The sequence below is a fragment of the Acanthopagrus latus genome, chromosome 7 (genome assembly GCF_904848185.1).
Source record: "Acanthopagrus latus isolate v.2019 chromosome 7, fAcaLat1.1, whole genome shotgun sequence".
Lineage (NCBI taxonomy): Eukaryota > Metazoa > Chordata > Actinopteri > Spariformes > Sparidae > Acanthopagrus > Acanthopagrus latus.
Genome location: NC_051045.1, coordinates 4,824,667 through 4,846,174, shown reverse-complemented (window position 1 = coordinate 4,846,174; position 21,508 = coordinate 4,824,667). Strand labels below are relative to the sequence as shown.

The following is a 21,508-nucleotide window of genomic DNA, read 5'->3' as shown; positions in this document are numbered from 1 at the left end:
TGCATTTGACAAATGTCAGAGAATAATCGAAGTCAGTAGAAGTCACCATCTTGAGTCATTCTCTGCCGACCTTTAATGTCAAAGTTCATGCCAGTCATTCACTGTTCAGATCAGTGTGGATCAAGGTCAACTAACCAACCAACCAACCTCACAACAGATCACCAGCTGTAGAGCCACATCCCTAAAAATGAAGACAAATCCACTCTTCCATCCTTTTAGTTAATCTACCCACTTATTGACTTCATCCTTCCAGTCGGCCATTAATACGCCCACTTCAGTTTCCTCCACCTACTCACCGACTGAATTTTTCCTCACAATCAGGCAGCCTCCCCGTCTGATCTGGTGAACAGTTGACTGGACGCTAACCTACAAGCAGGAATGATTCACAGTGCAGATTCAGTCATCTCTGCCGTACCGAGTTCCGTTTGGCTGACCGAGACTCGTAAACACACTGCCGGTGCCAGAAAAACAGCACGGGGGGACTAACAGCAACATGTTCCACGTCTCGGGCCAGAGGGGTAACCCTGACCGAGCAGCAGTGACAAGATGATGTATAGCTGAAATATCTTTTCACCCCATAGTTACATCTAAGGCCACTGCAAACTGTTGAAATACAGCCAAAGTCTTAGTTTAGCGTGATAGGCAGTTATGTTGTTCACACTTGCAAGGCTGAAAACCGTCATATTTGGTTTTGCATCTGTTTTGTGGATTCCGTTTGGCTGATACGCCTCTCTGCATGGTAAGTATAGTAAATTACAGCTGTGATGACAGGAAGCACGGTGCTGGTAAAACAAATACTCATAAATAAGTTAGCATTGTTGCAGTTCCGTTCTTGAAGACAATGGGTTTTATGACGATTAGCTGATTTTATATCAAGAGGAGTAAAGCTGCTGTCAGATCACTAAGAGCAGCCATTGTACGAGGTACTGAAGGAACAAGTGAAGTAAACAAAAAAAGGGATGAAGGGGTATAAAGGCAGAGAGGAGCTTTTTTATTATTATCTTTAAAAACTGTTGTAATAACTTGAGGTTATGGAATTTATTAAATAGAAAAGAGCAAAAGTTCTTGTTTGGTGATTAAATTCAAGTTATTATCTATTTGTAATTTGAGCAATTATGTATTTTTTTAGCCAAGGCGGTGCAGTTTATCACGAGCCGGTGCCACGAGGCAGTTATAAATTAGTAATTTAATCAATTTACATACGTTTAGCTCTTTTTTTTTATTATCTTCAAATATGTGATCTGGGGCACTTCCTCTGGATTAAATTGGAAAATCTTCACCCTCCAGTAATTCATCTCATGCTACTTTAGCCCACTGAGGCATCAAACCGCTTATAAAATACACCAGAACACATGAAATGACATCAACTCTATTAAAAAAAAAATTTGAGGGAAGAGCCCCCACGTTTTAAATGCTTCCCACGGCCTTGGGAGAAACCAGATTGGTTGCGAGTAGGGCTCATCTATATGGTTCAAAAAGCATACTGCGATTATGTTCAATCTCGGCAAGTCCAAAAATCTGTTTTTGTCAGATAGAGAGTCCACCTCTTAGGATTAATTTCAGAAACTTCAGGGTGAAACCAGCTCAGGTCTTTGCTGGAAATGGCACCTTCAGTTCTCATTGTTTTGTAGGGCTGGTATGATGGAGCTAATACATTGCTTTTACCGTCTAAACTAATATTCATGCTTTTTTTTCCTTCCAGATACGTAGACAAACAGCTTTGCCAGCAGATTAAGATCTAGGGAGGTGATTTAATATGTTTCATATGAAACAACAGTTCAAATGGCTTCACATAATGCACCAAAACATGAAAAAGGAAATACAAAATACAACATTAATATGCTCCTTACACCACCCGCTGTCTTTTAGATTCAAACTTTCAAAGCGGAGCCCTTTCTTCTGCATCTCCCTCTGTAAAGCCCAGAGAATGGATCAAAGACATCATTGATCTTCTCCGCCTTCATTTGCTCTCAGATCTGATGAGTAACAGCGAGCGACAGTGATCTGCACGGAGAAGGTGCTGCTGTCGTTGCTGTGATCGCCTGTGAGAGTGCTGTGTGGCCGTCTAGCTCTTGATGATAAGTGAGTGCACATGCAGGGAGTTTGGTGAAGTGGAAGGAAGTGACACCGGTTATAATTTCTTCTCCAGTGCATGGCTGTCTGCTGGGTAATCTCGCGCTACAAAATTTAAGCTACAAGCATCAAGCTTTTAGTCTCTCTTAGCATAAAGCAAGGGAAGCTGTAGGCAACAGTGAGCAGTGTGTCAATATCAAATTCCAGCACACAACTTCCTGTTCGAAGATATTAAATGCTGATAAATTATAAATACACTGACAAGTAATAAGTGAGTGTAACATTTGGCAAAAGGTTGTTGAGCCTCTATGAATCCATAGTCTTTTATTGGTTCATATGCAGCGTATCCAGGTCGATGTTGATTCAATTTGATGAATTATATCTTTAGGAATCATTGTTATATGAAGTGAGGAAGTGCTAATATAAAACATCATTCTCTACCATAACCCCCTACTGGTTTTTCATGATAATGACCAGCTATGATCGTTGACTAGGTGTTGAATTCAGCTCTGTGCTGTATTAAAAAAAGGTCCTTCAGTCATAAATTTAAATAGCTGAACCCTAAAGGAGCCTGAAAACTCGCCCCAAACAGCTATTTCTCAGAGACAGAGATGATTTGTCTTCTCAGTGGTCCATGAAAAGAGGGAGCGGCCCTTTAATTCTGGGCTAATTCTGGCTTTGCTCTGTGTTGACCTGCAAAGCAACCATGAGATTATGAAATTGAAGAAGCCGGTAGCTTTTACATGCCTCGGGATTGATATGCACGACGGCGGCCGCTCCTCTCTCCTCTTAGCCGCGCTGACAGGACCTCAATTAAACACCTCGTCTCAGTGACATTCACGACATGTTTGGATGAGATAGCACCATATGCACATTTCACCTGGACACAGAGCGATTATGCTGATCCTTATCCATACAGCGGGTATGTCATTGTCATACATCATGTGTTGTGCGCTCAGATTTATTGAGAAACATTGTGATATAACTCCGTAAGCACTTTAAGTCCCTTTTTTTAGGGGGCGTAACAGAAATAGCATGTGTTTGTGTGTCTCAATGTAAATCCTACAGGCTCTTGTGCGATATCCATCAGCAGATCTATTTGTTCACAGATCATCGGCTTCATCTGTTGTATTGAGGCGTCACAGCACCATCCATCAAATCCCGCTTACACAATGAACGACTGTTACTAATGAGCTTAACTTTGAGTCAAAATATAAATATTTCTCTGGTTGCCCCACAGCTGAGTGGGGAATCTTTGATTAACACATTGTGACAATGAAACTCACACGCACATACACACTCGAATACACCGATACACACTCTCTGTGTACTGTAGAAATCCTGCCATCTTGGCCCGCAGGACAGGTTTGGAAGTGCTGATGTTGATTAGCATAGCTTTGAGTGAGCCAACCCTTTGTCATGCATTTGCCACAATGAATCAAGTTCAACATTTGCAGCCACCGGGCTGTCACCACGGAAAGATTTGCCACAGACGAAGTTGATTTGCATATCAAACCGAGGACCTCTTGTGCCACAACCCCCTCATTTGCTGTGAAAAATATGCCCGCACCTTCTACAAAATCACCACTGTGAGCAGCGCTACCCTCATTTATTTATGGCCTATAGGAGGAATTCCTAATGACAGCAGACAGAAATGTTTTAAGATTATTAGTAAGTAGTTTTATGAAACAAGCTTTCTCAGCAGTTGTCTTGATTGTGGCATTAATTCACACACTTAAAGCACTTTCTGTAGCTGCGGAGCGCTGAATTATTTAGGCGTGGAAACACTTTTTTTTATGAGAGACACTATTTTGTGCCTCGTGAATAATTAACAAAGAGGGTAAAATGTACTGCACGGTTAAATCTGAGCTGTTTAATCAATGTTTTATTCTGTTTTACTTATAGTGGGTAAAACAACTTATAACTGCAATTGTGTCTGGTTCAGGCAAGTGTTGATAATATTTTTTCTTTGATTTGATGCCGCTGGGAAATTTTCTGTTCGTACTGTACTATTGCCTCTGTTGCATTATTGTGCTGACTTCCACTGTGTGTTTTATCTTATACAGCACAGGTTGGCATTGCAGTTTGAACATTAGGAGGAAATCTAATGTATACAGCAGAGGCTTCGCTTGCAGGGAAATGATAAAATCCGGATACCAGCAGGTGCATCATCTCCAGGCTAATGCATTAAGTTACTGATTGAATGTTATGAGAATTAGCATAGGAACCAAACTCACACAAGACAATAAACCAAATACAGATTGCAGCTATTAGAGAGGGAAGAAAAACACATGATATCTTTATGTTTACCCATCTGTAAGACTGTAAATGAGAGGGTAATTTCCATGAATATGCCTGAACAATATTGCCTTCAACTTTAATTGTGTAAATTTATAATTTGTGACTATGTCCATGGGCACTGTGAATGGGGCGGTCCAGGTCATAAAATGAACATTCGGATTAATAGTGTAAGAGTCGTCCGTGGGTAAAATAATATATCATTAATGAGGAATATATTACATTTCAGCATCTGAACTACATTTCCCCACACCGCTACAGGATCGCTCAGGATCTAATGCTAATTCATGTTCTGCGTTCTCCAACACGTCCAAAAGCAGCCATGATCCTGATAAATCCCGAGCTCCATCAGAGCCGAGGGGCTGTTGGAATGACATTTCTGAGTTGACTACAATTTGAATAATAGAAAATAATAGTAATTTAGTGCTGTAGCGTTTTATTCTGAGACAAAAGTGCTGGGTAGAGAACTGAAGAGCACTGGGATGAAGCACTTGGGATTTTATAGATTAGCTAGGTAGCTAACATAACACAGCGTTAACAAGGCATTGCCCTCACAGCTTAAAAACATGGCCACTTGTCTTGTTCATGCTCAAAACAAACAAGGGCAGTGAATCACCAGAGTGACCATCAGCCGATGCTAAATGTAGCTGTCATTAGCTAGTTAGCCGTGCAGCTAGCGATCCAGACTGGGAGCTCAGGAACCAAAGGGAGTGTTGTTCTTTACTTTGCTAGCATAGGAGCTTTGGACCTGGACGGGCTGGGGCTAGCTTGTCACCATGCTAACTTCAGTGTATAATACATAGACATCATAACGTCAGAAGTGTTGTTTTGCTAAACTCAAGGCTAACTGCGCCTGTGTATTACAGTATTTTTATTATTCCCCTTACACTCCTGTATGTAGCAGACTGTTATTAATGTAAAAATGAGGGAAGGAAGCTTGTCCTGCTAATGGTGCATTCACTTTTTGATGGTGGGTTATTTCCCTGCTGACTCAAATGATAGACTAGAAGCTAACAAGGAGCCATTATAGATAGTAGCATTACCTTTCTGACTTTCTAGGCATCCTTGGACAATACCCTCTAAATAATGTAATGTCACAAGGAAGACCTGCAACACCCCAGGTCTATTTTCTACCACCATTACAGCAGAGTGTTAGCAGCACTGGAAGGAATCATTAAGTCATTTTGTTCTGACATCCAACCACTCGCTTGTGAATGCGAACCAATATGCATTAACAAGACTGCAGGGCAAATAAAGGAGGTGAGTCAGTATCAGCTGGAGCAGACGCACAGAAGTAATTGACTCGTTTGAAAACCCGCAGCCAGAAACAATTTGTTATTTGCCTGTAAATCACGGCTGCTTAAAGAGAATAGATCCAATCTTCAGTAACAGGAAGCACACGGGACCCCTTGATCTAAACTTTGAAGGAAGTGAAGGGGGCGGTGGGGCGAGGATAAGCTCAATTATCTAAGCTATCCCAGAACTATAACCCGCCAACGTGGCCAGTGTAGCATTTACGCCCTGGTTTTAAACTTAATTAAGGAAGGGAGTCAACCGAGATCTGGTTAAACTCAGTATCGCTGTGTAATTAGATTGGCATGAAATCATTTTTCTGACGCCTTATTCGTCACAGGCTTTATTGAATTACCTTGATTAACGGTTAAGCTGGTAAGAACGTAATTAAGGGATGAGGTGAGGCGAGTTCACACATAGTTCAACATAACAGAGCTGGAAAAAAAGTCAAGTCAATTAGAGTTTTTTTTCAATATGCATCACCTGGGGTTTTTTTTTTTTTTTTTTGCTCATTTTCAGAGGCTTGATTTTAACATAAACACATTTGAAAGTTAATTAATTCCAATTATCAGATAGGGGAAATTAATTTGAATTGAGTCCTCGAAGGATCAGCTACCAGAGATGTGTTCGCTTGAGGTACGTTCGCATTCACGGTCCACGTTCACAAACAGCCGCGGGGTTTAGAGATGTCATGAAACCAAACGCACACATTTCGACATTCGTTCACATCGCAAGCTGCTGCACAAATTGGTCTCTCCCCTCTTTTGTCACACATAGTTACACCCTCATCATTACGGGTCGTTAAAAACAGTCGAGGGATCGCGATCAGAGCGGCGAGGGATCGTCGGCGGCAGTAGTCACAGGTGGTTCAGCTCCGGAGGGGCAGAGGGGGGGGAACTTACCACAGGAGACACTCTGACCTGCAGGGACCAGCCACAGCAGTCAAACCTGAGAAAAACAAGCCCAGTGGTCGTTATGTTTTTATTTTGGTTTGAGCACACTCGGAGCCGGAGTGGTGGTGGCGGGGTTATATTCGGCTGAGAGGAGGGTGGGGGCTCTGTGTGAGGGAGTGATGTGGAAAAGGGGAGCGATAAAGAGACGGGAGGTGAAGGAGGGACGGGGGTGGGGGGGCGGTCGTTCGGCTCTGGTGCCTGGTTGCATATGGAGGGCTGCACGTTGAATGCTTTGTTTCATCCGAGTCGCCTCTTTTAGTAAATATGTGATGCAATAATTCAGTCCTTACATCACCTGAGGGCAAATGTGATTCATTAAGTCCTTACACATTATGGCACACACACACACACACTGACACACACGTTTATGTCACAGCACACAAACAACATGTAAATGCACTTCACAACCTCGGCCCATCGAGAGAGAGACACACACACACACACACTGAAGCACTCTTACTTACTCGCTCACTCACTCACAATCATGCACACACACTCGGTTGTGTTTGTGTGTAAACAGACTAGAGAGACGGAGGAAGAAGGAGAAGTAGTAGAAGAAGAAGAAGGAGAAGGAGAAGAATGAGCTGAGGACGGAGACAAGTTGCGTTTATCTTCCGCATGCCAGGCTGCCGAGTGTGTGTGTGTGCGTGTGTGTGTGGGTGTGTTAGTCCCCTTGGATGAGCACACGACGGCTGAGGATGCTGCTGGGAGCATGAGTTCTGACCGAGAGGAGTATGACATGGTCTGTCAGAGAGCCGTGACCCTGATTGTTGACCTGTGCCTCCACAACAGCACGCTGCTGGATCAGGACACCTGTCAGGATTACCTCTTCCTGTTGTCCAGCCACAGCTCTGACCACAAAGATCCGGGTAAGAACCATAATTAACTCCTGCATCTATTTTTGGAGTGAGAGCCGGCAGCGTTCCTCGTGTGCTTTTGAAACAGCTAATTTTAAAGGGATTACTATGTGTTGAAATGCTTTTACTATTCACAGTATGTAAGTGGATGCCAAAAGTAGCTACGTTCTAAAATGAGGGGTTCATTTGTTTCTCCTCTTGTTTACCACATGTGCGGTCAGAGATCATGGCTGCTCAGACAGAGCCATTAATACATCTTAATGAGTTTTTCTGACCCCAGGGCAACAGAGAGCAGTAGGTGCATAAAACAAACCCACACTGACCGCCCAGTTTGCTCCAGAGAGCACAGCTTATATACCTTTAATAGATAAGCCTTGAGGCTGACTAATGCCAGCTGATGCTGTCCTGACCACTCAGGCTTACAGAGAAAAAGAGATGGGAAAAACGAGCGGGACCTCTGCGGAAGTGTAGGTCTGCTAAAACAACAAATATGAACACATGATAATACAGTTCCAAACACTTCCTGGATTAGAGTTTTGACTTATTCATGAGGGTTAATTTACACATCTGTTGCAGCCCTTGTGCAGCTGTTGCTTTGGCACTTGTACTGGGCTCCAGCTCCTGTAATAACCCCCCCTCTCCACAGATGCATTGTTAACGGGAGCAGCTCTTCTCCGGGGCTCTGGCAGACAGTGCGTGCTTTTCTTTGGCGTGCGAATTCTAGTCGAGGAAAAATCCATGAAACATCGGCTCAACTGTCTAAAAGCCGAGGAAACCGGTAGACGTGGTGTTAAAATGCGGCTCACACCAGATATGACCGAAGGGTGTGTGAAGAATCATGGTGGAAAAAAAAAGGGAAAAAAAAAGGCAAAGGCTTCCCTGAGCTCTCGTAGTGTAGAGATCTTTAGATAGCAGAGCTGAAACAATGATTCAGGGCACAATTTTTGGAAAAAAAAAAAAAAAAAGCCACTTTATTTAAATGTGGATTTCAGCACGTGTGATTTCATACCAATTACAGGACCTACTGCACACCAGATAACCATCACTGCAATCTCACACTTCCATCTAATTTCAAATTTCTTCTTCAAACCAATAACTTTCTCCCTCTTTCCGAGTCTGCGAGCGCTGATTTGTGCTGCTCTTGTATATTTGATCTGTCTTCAGGCGCACAGCAAAGAAGAAAATATCATTCGTGCTCCTCTTTTTATTTTTTTTCTTTCTTTCTTTTTTTTTTTTTTCAAGGAGTGCTTCCTATTCTCAGAGTGCATGTCACACCAATCCTGACCAAATCCACTGTCACCTCGCATCAGTCTCAGCGGAGGAATTGAACGTACATCACAGTGCCACCGGCGTCCACTGCAGAGCTGTGGGGACATTAAATGCCACTGCATGTTATGGAGTCACTGATGTAAATTATTTCTGCCACATGAGAGCTAAAGACAAGCTGCTTCTCATAATGTAGGTTGGGGGTTGTATGGAATGTCTCTTTGTATATATTGTCTTCAGTGCTGTATAGATCACACAGAGAGAAATATCTGGTTATAGGAAGTGCTGCGTTCAACAAACAGGACGTCTGAAAGCAACTAACATGCTGCAATTTTGCCCTCATCAGAGAAGAAAACTCCAGATGACACATCTGGACTCGCCTCCATCATCTAGTTTCTGTAACTCGCTGCATGTCTCAGTCAGCACTTCAGCAAACACTGGAATACACTGCAGCACTGCGATATTGTTTTCTGTTTGGAGCTGGAGCTTTTGTGCGTTTATAAGAAAAATATTTATTTGTTCACTTAAAATGTAGGACTTCCATAAAACTCATGATCTTTGTGGAAGTTGTACATTTTATAGACAAATTATTATGTATACTAACATACACTTACAATGCATGTACTCAGAGGTACAACTTAAAATAAATGAGCGCATTAAAGTGTTTGTAAATCTACTGAAATATACCTATGAGGAAGTGAAATTAAAGTAAACCTCAAGAAAACATACGCAAGCACATGAACAGTATACGTTCTATAAGTACTACAGTATTTGCTGTTAAGTACACTAAAATGTACCTTAAAGTATTTCTGGATATTTGTTTTATGTAAAGTGAGGTTGAACTTAGTGGCATCTACTTTGAAGTACACTTTTTAAAAGTACGTCTTAAATATACTTTAATTCAAGCCAAAAAAAAGTAAAACTATACTTTTTAAAGTTTTTTTATAGCTAAGATAAGTGTCCTTTTTTAGTCACAAACATCTGAAGCATTTCTTTCTCATTATAAGTTGGTTTTGTCTCTTCTAACGTCGTCTTTTATAACTTTTTAGCATGTCTTAATTAGCGGCTGCCTCTCAGATCGCTCATGGACTCACCTCCTTTCTGTTCCTGGGCTTCTTGATGAAACTGTTTCTTAACGGCCACTTAAATCCGAAATATTGAATTAAAAAAACAACATTAGATTGACGTGTCTATACATATCAGCATCGTCTCGACATATGGAGTTCACATGTGGGGGGAACGACGCTGTCTGTCTGTTCCTGTGTGACTCATCTGTACCCGCCAACATGTTGTGATTGGGCTCAACAGTCTGAATGTGGACTGCAGAGGCTGCAGGACTTCTGCTGGCTGTGAGTTTTGACAGCCGGATCATTTTTTATTTGATGCAGAGCGAAACACAACACTGAGATTCCTGCAGCCTGCAAGTGACTTAGCAGCTGTTGGAATAACACAAAGTTAGTGCCAATCAGTGGCGAGTAGGACCGGTTTCTATAGACGGAACAAAGAAATTTGGTGCTCGAATTTGCTTGAAAATGTGTCCGAACAAGTTGAAAATGTTTAAACTTGATCGTTGTGTTTCCTGAGAGACGAGCTGACTAGCTTTCACACGGCGAGTGGGAGGTGGTCGCTTCACTTAGCGCACCAGTACGGTTTGTTCTCCGTGTCCATTTGTATGACGGTTGGTTGGTTTGTCGGCAGGATTACACAAAAACTACTGAACGTATTTCCACGAAACTTGGATCGGGGATGCTTCTCAGCCCAGAAAAGACCCGAATACGTTTTGGTTCAGATCCGGATAAAGAAAACGGTCCAGGATTGTTTTCTCCCTGTCTTTAGCATTGTGAAACAGTGCATTTTTCAACATTTTTGTGAATTTCTAGAGAATAATGCATAGAAATGCATGCAATATGAATTATATGTCATATTAGTTCATATTTACTTGCACAAAAGGGAGAACATTTAAATTTAAATTATAATTTGAATTGTAGTTTTTCCAACATGCAAAGTGTGCTCATCTCCAAGTGGTATTATTGTTGGTTCTGCTGTTGCAAAGACGACTGGATTATTTAGCAACTATGAACAACACATGACAGAACATGAGTTCATTCATTCATTCAGATTAAAATGAAAACGTCAAATCACGTAGAAATAGTGTCAGGCTGCTGGATCGCCGGTCAGACTTCGTTCTCCTGGTAGAAAGACAAAATATGGTCGGTAGTATGAGGTTTATATAGTGTCATTATTCTAAAGCAATTACACTGAATGATGTTGTGTAATTAACATTTACCACATCATGAAAAATTGAAACATAAACCTCGTCTACTGCCAGTCCAAATATCGTTAGCTGGGAGTGTTTTTTTGCTGAAACTATGAACGAACTTGTTACCGAACTCAGGTCCACTGTGCATTCTTTCTTCAGTCTGTAATTGTCATAATTCTCTCTACTTCAGCTTTTAAGGAGATTTGAGAAAAATACAATCCACGGCTTTAATTTGCCCAGTTTTCTCCTCTGTGACGGAGCAAAAAGAGCGCATCCGCGAAAGCACAGCTGTTTTTATGAAGCCCGTCTCGATAGCAGACTCATCTCAGCCGGAGCGAATTTCCCCCTGAACTCTCTCCCGCTGCTGGCTGAGTATCCCCTCACTAGTTTCAAAAAATCGATTATGATAAAATAAGAACGACTAATTAGAAAGCCTGGGACTTTAATTCCCCGGTCCCGATGCAGCCTAGAGATAATAACCCATTGTCTTTATCGACCAATTTGTTGAATCCTGAGCTGGCTGATTGTGTTCCAATCAAAGCTCTGTGAGTCGCCGGCGCCGGGATCCGCCTGCTGTGCGTGCGAAAAGACAACACAAGACTTTTTTTTCTTTTTTTTTCCTTTTCAGGGAGATAAATGGGAGCGCGGGTCAGCGTCGGAAACACTCTGCTGAACGAACATTTCCCACTGATCAACTCCCAGCCTCAGATATTGATATTCTCTCCAGAGCCTTGATCCAGGTTACAAAACACATCCCTTAAGCTCGTGTAGCTCCTGAATGGCAGGATCCTCTTACACACCCCCTCTCCTGCAAACACACACACAAACACACACACACACACACACACACACACACCACGCTCGCCCTCATTACCGATTCCACTTTCATTATCAGCCGCGGCTTCAGGTGTGTGGGCTGGAATTGACGAGGCTTATTTTTGATCACATTATTTCTCGCACGCCCGTCTCATCTTGAGGTTTATTAAACAAGACCTCGGCTGGCGGAGGACATTAGCATCAGCCGATCATTCACTTAGTTCCCCCACTAGTGTGCTCCTTCTCTCTCCCCTCCGTCCTGTGGTATTTGCGGGCGGGAACGGATGGATGGTGCATTGCAGGTTGAATCTCAAAACAAGAAAAACAAGAACATCAAATTAACTGCACAGTGGAGATTAGGACCCCAGCCGAATCACAGTGCCTTTCAATAATTCATACCCGCCGTCTACTGTCTCTGCATTTTATTGATACAACATTTCACCGAAGACCACAAAAGAACACCGGAGACACCGTGTGTCCCTGCTGTGGGAGATAACACCTGGAAAAATGTCCGTCTCAGCTGACATTAAAAGACCAAACGCCCAGTCCTCAAAGGCCCCCAGGAGCCTTTTATTACTGTAATCACTCCAATAATAAAATGATAGCATTCACTCAAGCAAGGTGGGCAGGGAAATGGATCCCAGCTTTAGGAAAGGTTTATGTAAGATGCATTTATTTACCCAAGCCTTAATCCTTTCTTCAGACTGAGGAGGCAGAAGATGATCTTACGTAGGAGTGTTGCGGTGACATCCTGGGGGGGTTACAATCAAACGGATACGGTGGAGTGCAGGTCAGCGAGTCGGTTCAGTGGGAGGAGGAAATAATGACTGGCCAAGTGGAACACATTTTTCATTAGAAGGTATGCGCTAAAACAAAAAAAAAAAAAAAAAGCGAGACAGTGGGCTGGAATACCAATCGCCTGATCTGTAAGCAGCCTGCGAGCGGCATCTCAACCCGGGGAAACGCCTTCATCTCTTTTATACTCTGACAGTTTTCTCTGGTGTTTCCTCCCCCCACAACACTTTACATCTGAAGCTCAACGGCAGCTGGGACGTCCCCGAAGGTGCTAATTTCTACTGATGTTATCGTGCTCCCCCAGCTGTGGAACTATCTTGAATGCGAATCCATCTCCATGAATAAATAATAAAAAAATCCGTCTTCCTAGACTCTCGCTGCAGAAGATGCCACACTGCGTAAGTGTCTGACAGGACGCTGCTCTCCGCGGGGTTTCTAACCCCCCCAAAAAAACATTAGTGTCATTAAAGGTGCACTACGTAGCTGCGGGGTAGAAAGTGTAATCAGACGAGAAAGATCTTCATTGACTGATTTTTTTTAAAAACACTTTCACCTTATATTTCCTCTGAGAACGGCCTGTTCGTTCATTTATGAAGAAGATAATTATTTCCTGAGTTTTTGTATTATCACCTCATGAATGTTAAGGGTTTGAATTTCTCCTCCTAAACTACACAGTGGCCTCTTTAATGACACGGGGGGTTAGGTGGATGAGTGATGTAGTGGCCTGCTGTGAGATACCCGGGTCAGCATGCCGGGCTAGGTCTCGGCTCAGATATCGAGCGGTGGCATCGGTTTATTGATTAAAGAATCAGGCCCTGAGCGAGCAGAGCCGCTGAGAGCCTCACGGGACCAAAACCAACACCACAGAGGATGAGATTTTTTTTTTTCTCTCTCTCCGCCCCACTGGAGCGAAGCATTTTACTACAATTTAGCACTGACACACAATTGACCATTCGCTGCGCCCTGTCCCTTTTCGTTACTGTGTCCCACCCCCTCTGTTGTCCCCCATCGGACCTTATTTTGCCGATCCAGTCAGCGGGGAAAGCGAGGTAACGGTTGAATCTATTCAGGTTCTGCTGTGAACCACACATATGATATTTATCAATTCTAAAGATAGTCAAGAAAGTCACAGTTTGTCATGAACAGTAGAGTAAACACTGGATCGCTCAATGGACGCAAGGATGTTATATTAACTCCCGTTAGTCCCGTTCATTCCTATGAAACCTGCTCAGTGGCATTTTGAAGCCAAGAAACTTCCCGGATGTCAAAATATATGATTGTCTGTGTTGTTTGGCCCATAGAGCGTTAGAGACCAGAGACTTCTGCTGACCAAGCTGGCTAACTTTCGGATTAGCGCCTGGCTAACCTGAGATAAAACAACTTCTTTGTGCGGCTCCTCTAGACTTTCCAAATGTTACTGGACAAAAGTCATTCTGCAGGAGTTGTGACACGACAGCAGTTTACAGATGTTTCTTCACAGTATGTGCTTACAGGAACAAGTCTTTTGGGCCATAGTGCATCACATGACGATGTAATAACACGGTTTGGCCTCTAAGAAAACTGGCTTCAAAGACTGGCGCTTCTCTTGGGGGCTTGAATATACGACACCAACACCAACATGGCCGTCAACCATGGCTTGGAATAAGTACCAAAAAAAGGTGAAAATCTCTCTCTGGTCATACTGACAGCTACGTTTACGTGAAAGGAGAGTTTTCAGTCTGTCTTGCGAGCTAGCTTATATGCAGATCTGGATCAACAAGGTTTCAGTTGCGGGTTTTTGGTGATCGTTAAATGAGATACAGTAACACTTAAGAACAATGGTTCCTAGATTTGAGTCTAGGAGGAGACAAAAAGCAGACTTCTCATTCACAGCGAGCCGTCACCAATTTTGCTGGCTTACCTGACAACAGTTCCAAGCAGATTTTATTGCGTTTGTGTCAGAACTTGTGAACATTAAAAGCAGGGGTGTGGACACGATAGATAAAGCTAGCTAGTCAAGCTAACATTAGCTCCGAGAGTTGGCTTTGGTGCTCACGACTGAGGCTGAAGAGGTCAGCATCAGCAGTTGAGCATCCACATAGAAGACTTTTCAACGTATTGGATTAGCGCACACAAACACTCTTTTAATCCAGTCTCTTGAGACCTCCAGGCTCTTCACTCCGAAGTATCGCTCTCATTACAGCTCTGGTCTGACTTTTAGGTTGAAGCCAAGAGCAGACAAGAAAATAGTTCTTTGTCTTTTTGTTTTGCCTCATTTGACTTCCTCGTGTCACTGATGTCAGGCTTCTTCTCATTTCCTCCTCTTGTTCTAACGAAGCTCTGCGTACGTCTTCTGTCTTGGGGTTTCTCTGGCTGGTTCGGTTCGTGTTGCTGTTTTTGTCATAATGGCTGTTGAGCTGTCTGTCACGCTGAAAGCTTTCGGCCTCGGGGGCCCACACTCCTGTCACGCTGGCAGGGCTGATGGTGTAGAATGGAGCCTGAACGTTTCATCACGCAAATTAATGTCACTAAATGGTTGAACACCGTAAACACTTTGCTGTTCCAGCAAAGAGAATCATGAAAACCGAGAAATGTAAAGACACGGATCAGACAATGGTAGCGAGTGATGGATCCACAATTATAATAAACATCACACATAGTCATGTAACGCTGCTGCAGATCAGTAGTCTCACGTTTGATACTTGAAGTATATTTTGCTGAAAATAAGACGTAACTGTACCTTCATTTCTACTTGTAATGACGTATTTAAGACTTTCATGTAAAGAAATATCTGTTAAGTCTCTATCTATCGCCAAATGAGGTAAAAAAAAAAAAAAAAAAATCACAGAAACACATCAGAGGAAGGCAAACGATCTAAAAATGGAAAGCGACCGTTAGTGAGGAGTTTGTATCAGCGTTGCCTCGACAGGGTGGAGAGCACTGAAATAAGAGAAGGGACTGAGGGGAGAAACAGATGTTGCTCTCTAGGTACGCTAAAGTTTATAATGCCAAGTATAAAATCTACTCAACCTAAACTGTGGACCTTGTTCTGAGGTAGTGTTAGTCACCACACAGATTGAGTTATATTTTCGGTGCTATGTTTGTCAGCGGGATTTTGGATTCGGCCCGGTTTCCATGAAGCGTTGTGGAGGTTATTAGGTTTGCAGCAAGGAACGTGGATCGTATCTCTGTCAGCCAGCTAGTAAAATTAAAACCTGTAATTGCTGCTTAACGCCACCTGTGTCACCGAAGACAAAGAAAAGGAAATCTTCAACGTTAAAATCTTCGATGTTACCACTTTAAAGCTGCTACAAGGAGCTTTCATTTTGTTGATTCTGGCGACCCCTGTGGACAAAAGCAGCACCAGCACCATCGCAAAGATATTCACCTGGCTGGTGTGTTCATCAGTTTTGATTTAAAGAAAGACGAAACTGTTCGAGTTCGGTCCCTTGTGGTACGTTTGAGTAAAGGATCTTATTGCGTCTGGTTTAAGAGAAAACTATATTTAAATAAAACTTTGCCTCACAGTTACACATTATCACAAACAACCGTATTGTAACATCTCTGCTGTACTATCTAATTCAATCCAGCATAAAAACCTGACGAGGGATTGTATAGTAAGCTGAACTTTTCATTCAACAGCATCAGAGGTGTGTGAAATCTATTTATTTAACTTTACGGTCATTTTCAAAGCTGCACTCTGAGGTGTTGTATTATACTGAAAGGTGTTTTGAGTATTATATCGACTGCAGGCTCTTCGATCTTTTCAGTAACGTAAAATAATAAATATATGTCAGGGCTCGCTGTTGATATAATTGGAGCTGTGAAGTAAATAAATGGATGAATGGATTATTTTTTTTTCATGTGATTCAACTGGAATTGTTCGTCCCCACACGGGATTCGGCGACACATAATTACACAGCGCTGCGGACCACAGAGTGTGAATAGTTCCCGAGCCAAACAAAAGAGGGTTTTCACACAGTAGCACACGAGAATAGAAACAAAATATAAAAAGCTATCGAGACAACACACCCCCACATTGTCCAGATACAATCCAAAAGTGTCAGTTTCATAAAAGCCTTTTCATCTGGTCAGCGTCCGCAGACAAACAGGGTTTTTTTCCCTCTGGTTTTACCCGACGACCTCGCGCTTAGATCATAATATAAAAGACGGAGTATAAATACATTTTCAGCTTCGTTTGTTCTGACTTAACCGACGATCCCGATCCCGTACTTAAATCCCCACATAACAACGTCCTGTGTTGTAGCCCAGGTAAAATACCAACCTTATATTTAGAGTGCGCTGAATCTTTTTTTTGCCTCTCGAGGTGGATTTTTCAAAAAAATCCTTCGGGGGGGGGGGACGTTTGCGTTAAATCACACTGCACTGACAGACATGCATCACCTATAAGTGGAGTGACTCAGTGAAACAGTGCTGTCACTGTCCTACGGACAGGCGAGGGAGTGACGTACATGTCATGTTTGACAATAAGCGGTCCGGTCAACTGAAGGGTGTGAGGTGTTCCTGCCGCCCGCGGACGGAGGAAGTGAGATTTTTTTTCCCCTATCGACTAAAAACTGTAACTGACCACAGGCGGTAACAACCTAACGAGGAGGCGGTCTACTGTATTAAAACTTTACTCACTAATGAGATAGAGACGTCGCACGCTTGAGAGGCTAAATTAAATACAAATACCAAAGCGTAAGGGACGATCCAAGGGTGTAATGTGTATGCAGCGCTGCGTTGTTTTGCCAACAGTGTCCTCAATTCTGTTATGACAGTGATGGAAGATGTTTTTCTTAATGTATTTTAAGGTTCAGCCAAAGGGGGGGGAAGAGAGCACCACTTTATATATTGGTTGATAAGATACTCCATGATACAATATCTTTTTTTTCTTTTTATAGTTTGTGGATGAGACTCCTTTAGTATCAGCCTAATAAATCCCGCGCTCGCGAGCTGCCAGAAAACGTGTTAGTCATCGAGCACCTAGAACATCTGGAGCCCGAGGCCGTCCATCCGTCCCGACTGTATCATTCCCGTTTCCTGGAATCTCGGCTGCTTCCTATATTTTGTGTTTTCGCTTTATACCGCCATTAACAACCCCCCCCAGAGGAAACATGACCCACAAGAAAGTACAATCAGGGAGACGGGGGAGGGGGAGGAGGACAAATTGAATAACAACCTCATGACAAAAGACTTGGAGGCACAAAAAAGTGTGTCTACGTGCGAGAGCTACATTTGCGAGAATGTCAGTGTGTGCAGATGTGTTCCTGTGTGTGTGAGATGGGTCATGGAGGCGGCAGAAAACAACTGGGTGATCATGTTTCATTAAAACTAAAGACGGAATTAGATTTTTTTTCCCCTCCTTTTTTTTTTTTTTGTTTTGCACCAAACAGGAAAATAGAGGTGCAATTTGAGGTCTGTTGTGACATTTCATCCCCTTATTATATTACCGCCCTCTGCAAAGCAGGCGCTGCCTGGTCCAAAATGATGTTACCTAAGCTGACAAGAATTGATGGAATGACCTTACAGCTTGTCCACCGGCGGAAAATTGCTCGGCGGGTTTTTTAGGGAAACACTGTGCAGTGAAAACAGCCGCGTGTCCAGGTTTGTGTTTTTATCCCTCATCGTACACCAGACTGTGGCAGAACGGATCAGAGGTGAGGAGTTATATATGAAAAAAACAACTCCTGTGAGTAATATAATGTAAAATATGTGGTGGATTGTATTTTCTGACATACAACCAGACAACAAGAAGTTATAAGCACCCTCCAACACACACACACACACACACACACACACACACTCTGGGGGCCATGTTCCATTATTCATTCACAGATGCATCCGAATCATTTGCATATTTCATTTGTCTGTTAGATGCAGTAATAAATATCCACATCGAGATTGTGCTCTGTGACAAAAGTAGTTGAAATGTATTAATTCTGGACAACAATGTGACAAGAAAGTTTAGGAAATGCAAATATTAGAAGTTTAACTTTTCTGAAATATATAAATAATTCGAACTGTTTCACCAGAAAGTCAGTTCCAAACTTGAGTGTCTTTGCTGGATTTATAGAAAAGTTTATAAGAGTACATTTTGAAAAGAAAATAGCAGGACTTGTGGCTCTGCTACCAAAATATGGCAATGTTTTTAGGCAATAATTACAATAAAAATCATATTGAGATATTTTGAAATATCTCAGATCGAATATCACAATGCTTTTGCCAGAATACCTCAATACTGATATTGCAAAACATTTCTGGGACGAGTATCAGTACCCTCTTAAAATAATAACACAAAAAGATATTTGATAAATAATCATGTGTGTAATCAGCGTGTATTAGAACTAGTAGAACAGTCTGACATCTCTTTAAAATCAGGAAAAGGCTCTAAAGCCACATCATGATGTAACAGTATCCATGTCAGAGACAAGATAACAATGTAATATCAATATATTTCACAGTGCTTTAGTAGAAAGTTAGTATGAATCAGCAGTTAAGGTGAAACTGTTATGTTTGACAGGCAGTGAGTCTCTTGCAAATGAAAAGTAGAAACGATAAGTAATAAAACTCATCCTCTCAGGTTCAGTGTTGTGAAGTGAAAGATGGTTTTTCCAAAAGTAATTTATTCCTTCGACGGTGTTCCGTGGCAGACAGTCGGAGTGCTGAAACTCTCCGGGTTGAATCATCAGTCGAAAAAAGATTAACAACTGTGACGGAAAATATCTTGTTCTCTGATTCTGACTGAAAGTGCAAGACTGTGAGAATTTAACTACGACTCCCGGCCGTGTTTGGTTAGAATCATGCGATTGCTGCGCTTGAAGTTCATGTCATGTCCACCGCTAACAGCACGTAGGAGGAAACTGTAGTGTTTTTAAATTTACTACAACTCTGGCTGGCCTCTTATCTGGAGAGCTCTTCCGGAATTGATCTGCTAAAACACAGACAGTCCAAAGAAGCAACTTCTTCTTCTTCTTTTCTTTGAGAGGAAACTGATCAGATGTGAGTTACGTATGAAGTCTGTCTCTAAAAACCACCTCAAACATAAAACTTCTGCAAATTTAAATACTGCGATACGTCGAAATCTGCATAGAAATCTGCTTCAGCATCAGTCCGATGTTCTGGCTGGTGACCTGTGCGTTGCGTGCCTCGCCTCGGGCCCTCCGGTCAGCTGGAATCAGATCCAGCAGCCCCGCGGGGCTCCAAAGCATCAGTGTTCAGTGGGTGCGAACTGTCTTCAGGCAAACAAGTCAAGCAATTCAACATATATATAAAAAATAAAGCGTCCAAAAATGTATGAATGAGGAATAAAAACATGTTTATTGGAGCATTTCTTTCAGGGAAACACCAACTGCTTTTAAACTCAACACAACAAATCAATCTGTTAAAATATGTCGGAACTTTCACTTCCCCCCGATAATTTATACCAAATTAGATAATTATTTCCTGCAAGTTGTCAGCAGGAAATCACGGGAAAATCACAAGCCTGTCGAACTAAGTGTTACCAGTCGGCATCACACTGCAGACTTTTTAATGGATTTCATCATCTTAGTCGACAGCTGTTGTGCCTTCTGTATCACTTCCACGACAATTAGACTTTGCAGTGTGGTGTTAACGTTACAACAGGTGAGACGTGTTGGGAGACGGACAGGAATGAGCCACCCCAATTTACAAGCTATCAGCAGTGACCTGCGGGTCACTTATGGAAATGTCTTTATGTAAATAAGTTTTACAGATGGAAATTCATCCCCTGGTAGATCGTAGGCCCCCTCTTTGACAAGCTAATCCGCAGTCAAGCGTGTAATTAAGAACTGAGTCGGGTACGCGGGGAATGCGGTGCATGCCTGCGACATGACAGTGAGGAAGCGCTCTGTGCCATCAGCGTGGAAACTAATCACCTGTCACCGACTGTTACTGACCAAACAGTCGCTTATGATTTCAATGAGTCAGGTTGGGATGGAGACGGAGAGGAGAAGCATTACTGAGTGATTAATGGAGCGTCATCGTCAGATTTACGTCCTGACAGACGCATTCTGTCACAAGATGTTTGATCTGTGACGAAACCCTGAATGTTTATTTGGAAATCGGTCAAGAGTCAAAGTTTGGAGCTGCAGACATGAACCACCCTTTACAATGCTGGATCCATATTAAAGCGATATATTACCTTGTCATGATCACTTCAGGCCAGCAGGAATGGACATTTTGCCAGTGCAACGTTTGCATTTTGATTTATTTTATATGTGCATGTGTTTTCTTGATTATTCGGTGTTTAATAACTGAGACTTGACTGTGTTGGTACGACTCTCACTGCTCTTGTAGTGTTGTGTTTGGCTGCAGCTGGTTTCAGTTAAAAAAAAAAAAAAAAGCCTATAAAAACCTGTCTGCATTCTGATGCTGAGCAGGTAGTTTACAGACACACACGTTTAGCTGTTAGCCAGCTGGCGAACATGGCGGAGCTTTGTTGTTGCTGCACGGCCAGATATTTTTTCCAGGTGTTGGCACCGACCAAAAACAGAGGACTTAATGTTTGTCAGGTGACCAGAAACTACCGCGAATGAATGATAATGTTGCTGCACATCTGCTGGATGTGTGAATATGGTTCAATAGTAAAGGTGATAACACAGGGTCGCAAAATGAGAGAAATGTTTCTAACTCCTTCATGCTGCACAAACATAGAACATACAGTGACTAACGGCTCATTTAAACACAATAACTTAATATAGGAAATAATTCTAAGGGTGCATTTTGTTTAAATTTGTGTCAAGGTGAATGTGAACAGCTGCAATAAGCAAGGTGGTGATGTTAACATCATTAACGCCGAGTGTGTTTGGGCACCAAGCATCAGTGTTGTAAACACAGAGTCCAGCTCTCCTCGTCCTGCTGGAGTCCGTTCGCTTTTTCAGCTCGAGTGTTGATGG

The 21,508-nt window shown here is 42.4% G+C and overlaps 1 protein-coding gene across 1 annotated transcript in view; it reads left to right on the top strand.

Annotated features, from left to right (window-relative positions):
- Positions 1-7,098: 7,098 nt before the first annotated feature.
- syt6a (synaptotagmin VIa) overlaps positions 7,099-21,508 on the top strand; it is a 63,581-nt gene continuing 49,171 nt past the window's right edge. The window contains exon 1 of the mRNA XM_037104958.1: positions 7,099-7,486. Coding sequence (XP_036960853.1) covers positions 7,330-7,486 — 157 coding nt within the window. The 5' untranslated portion in view covers positions 7,099-7,329. The remainder of the gene's footprint in view (positions 7,487-21,508) is intronic.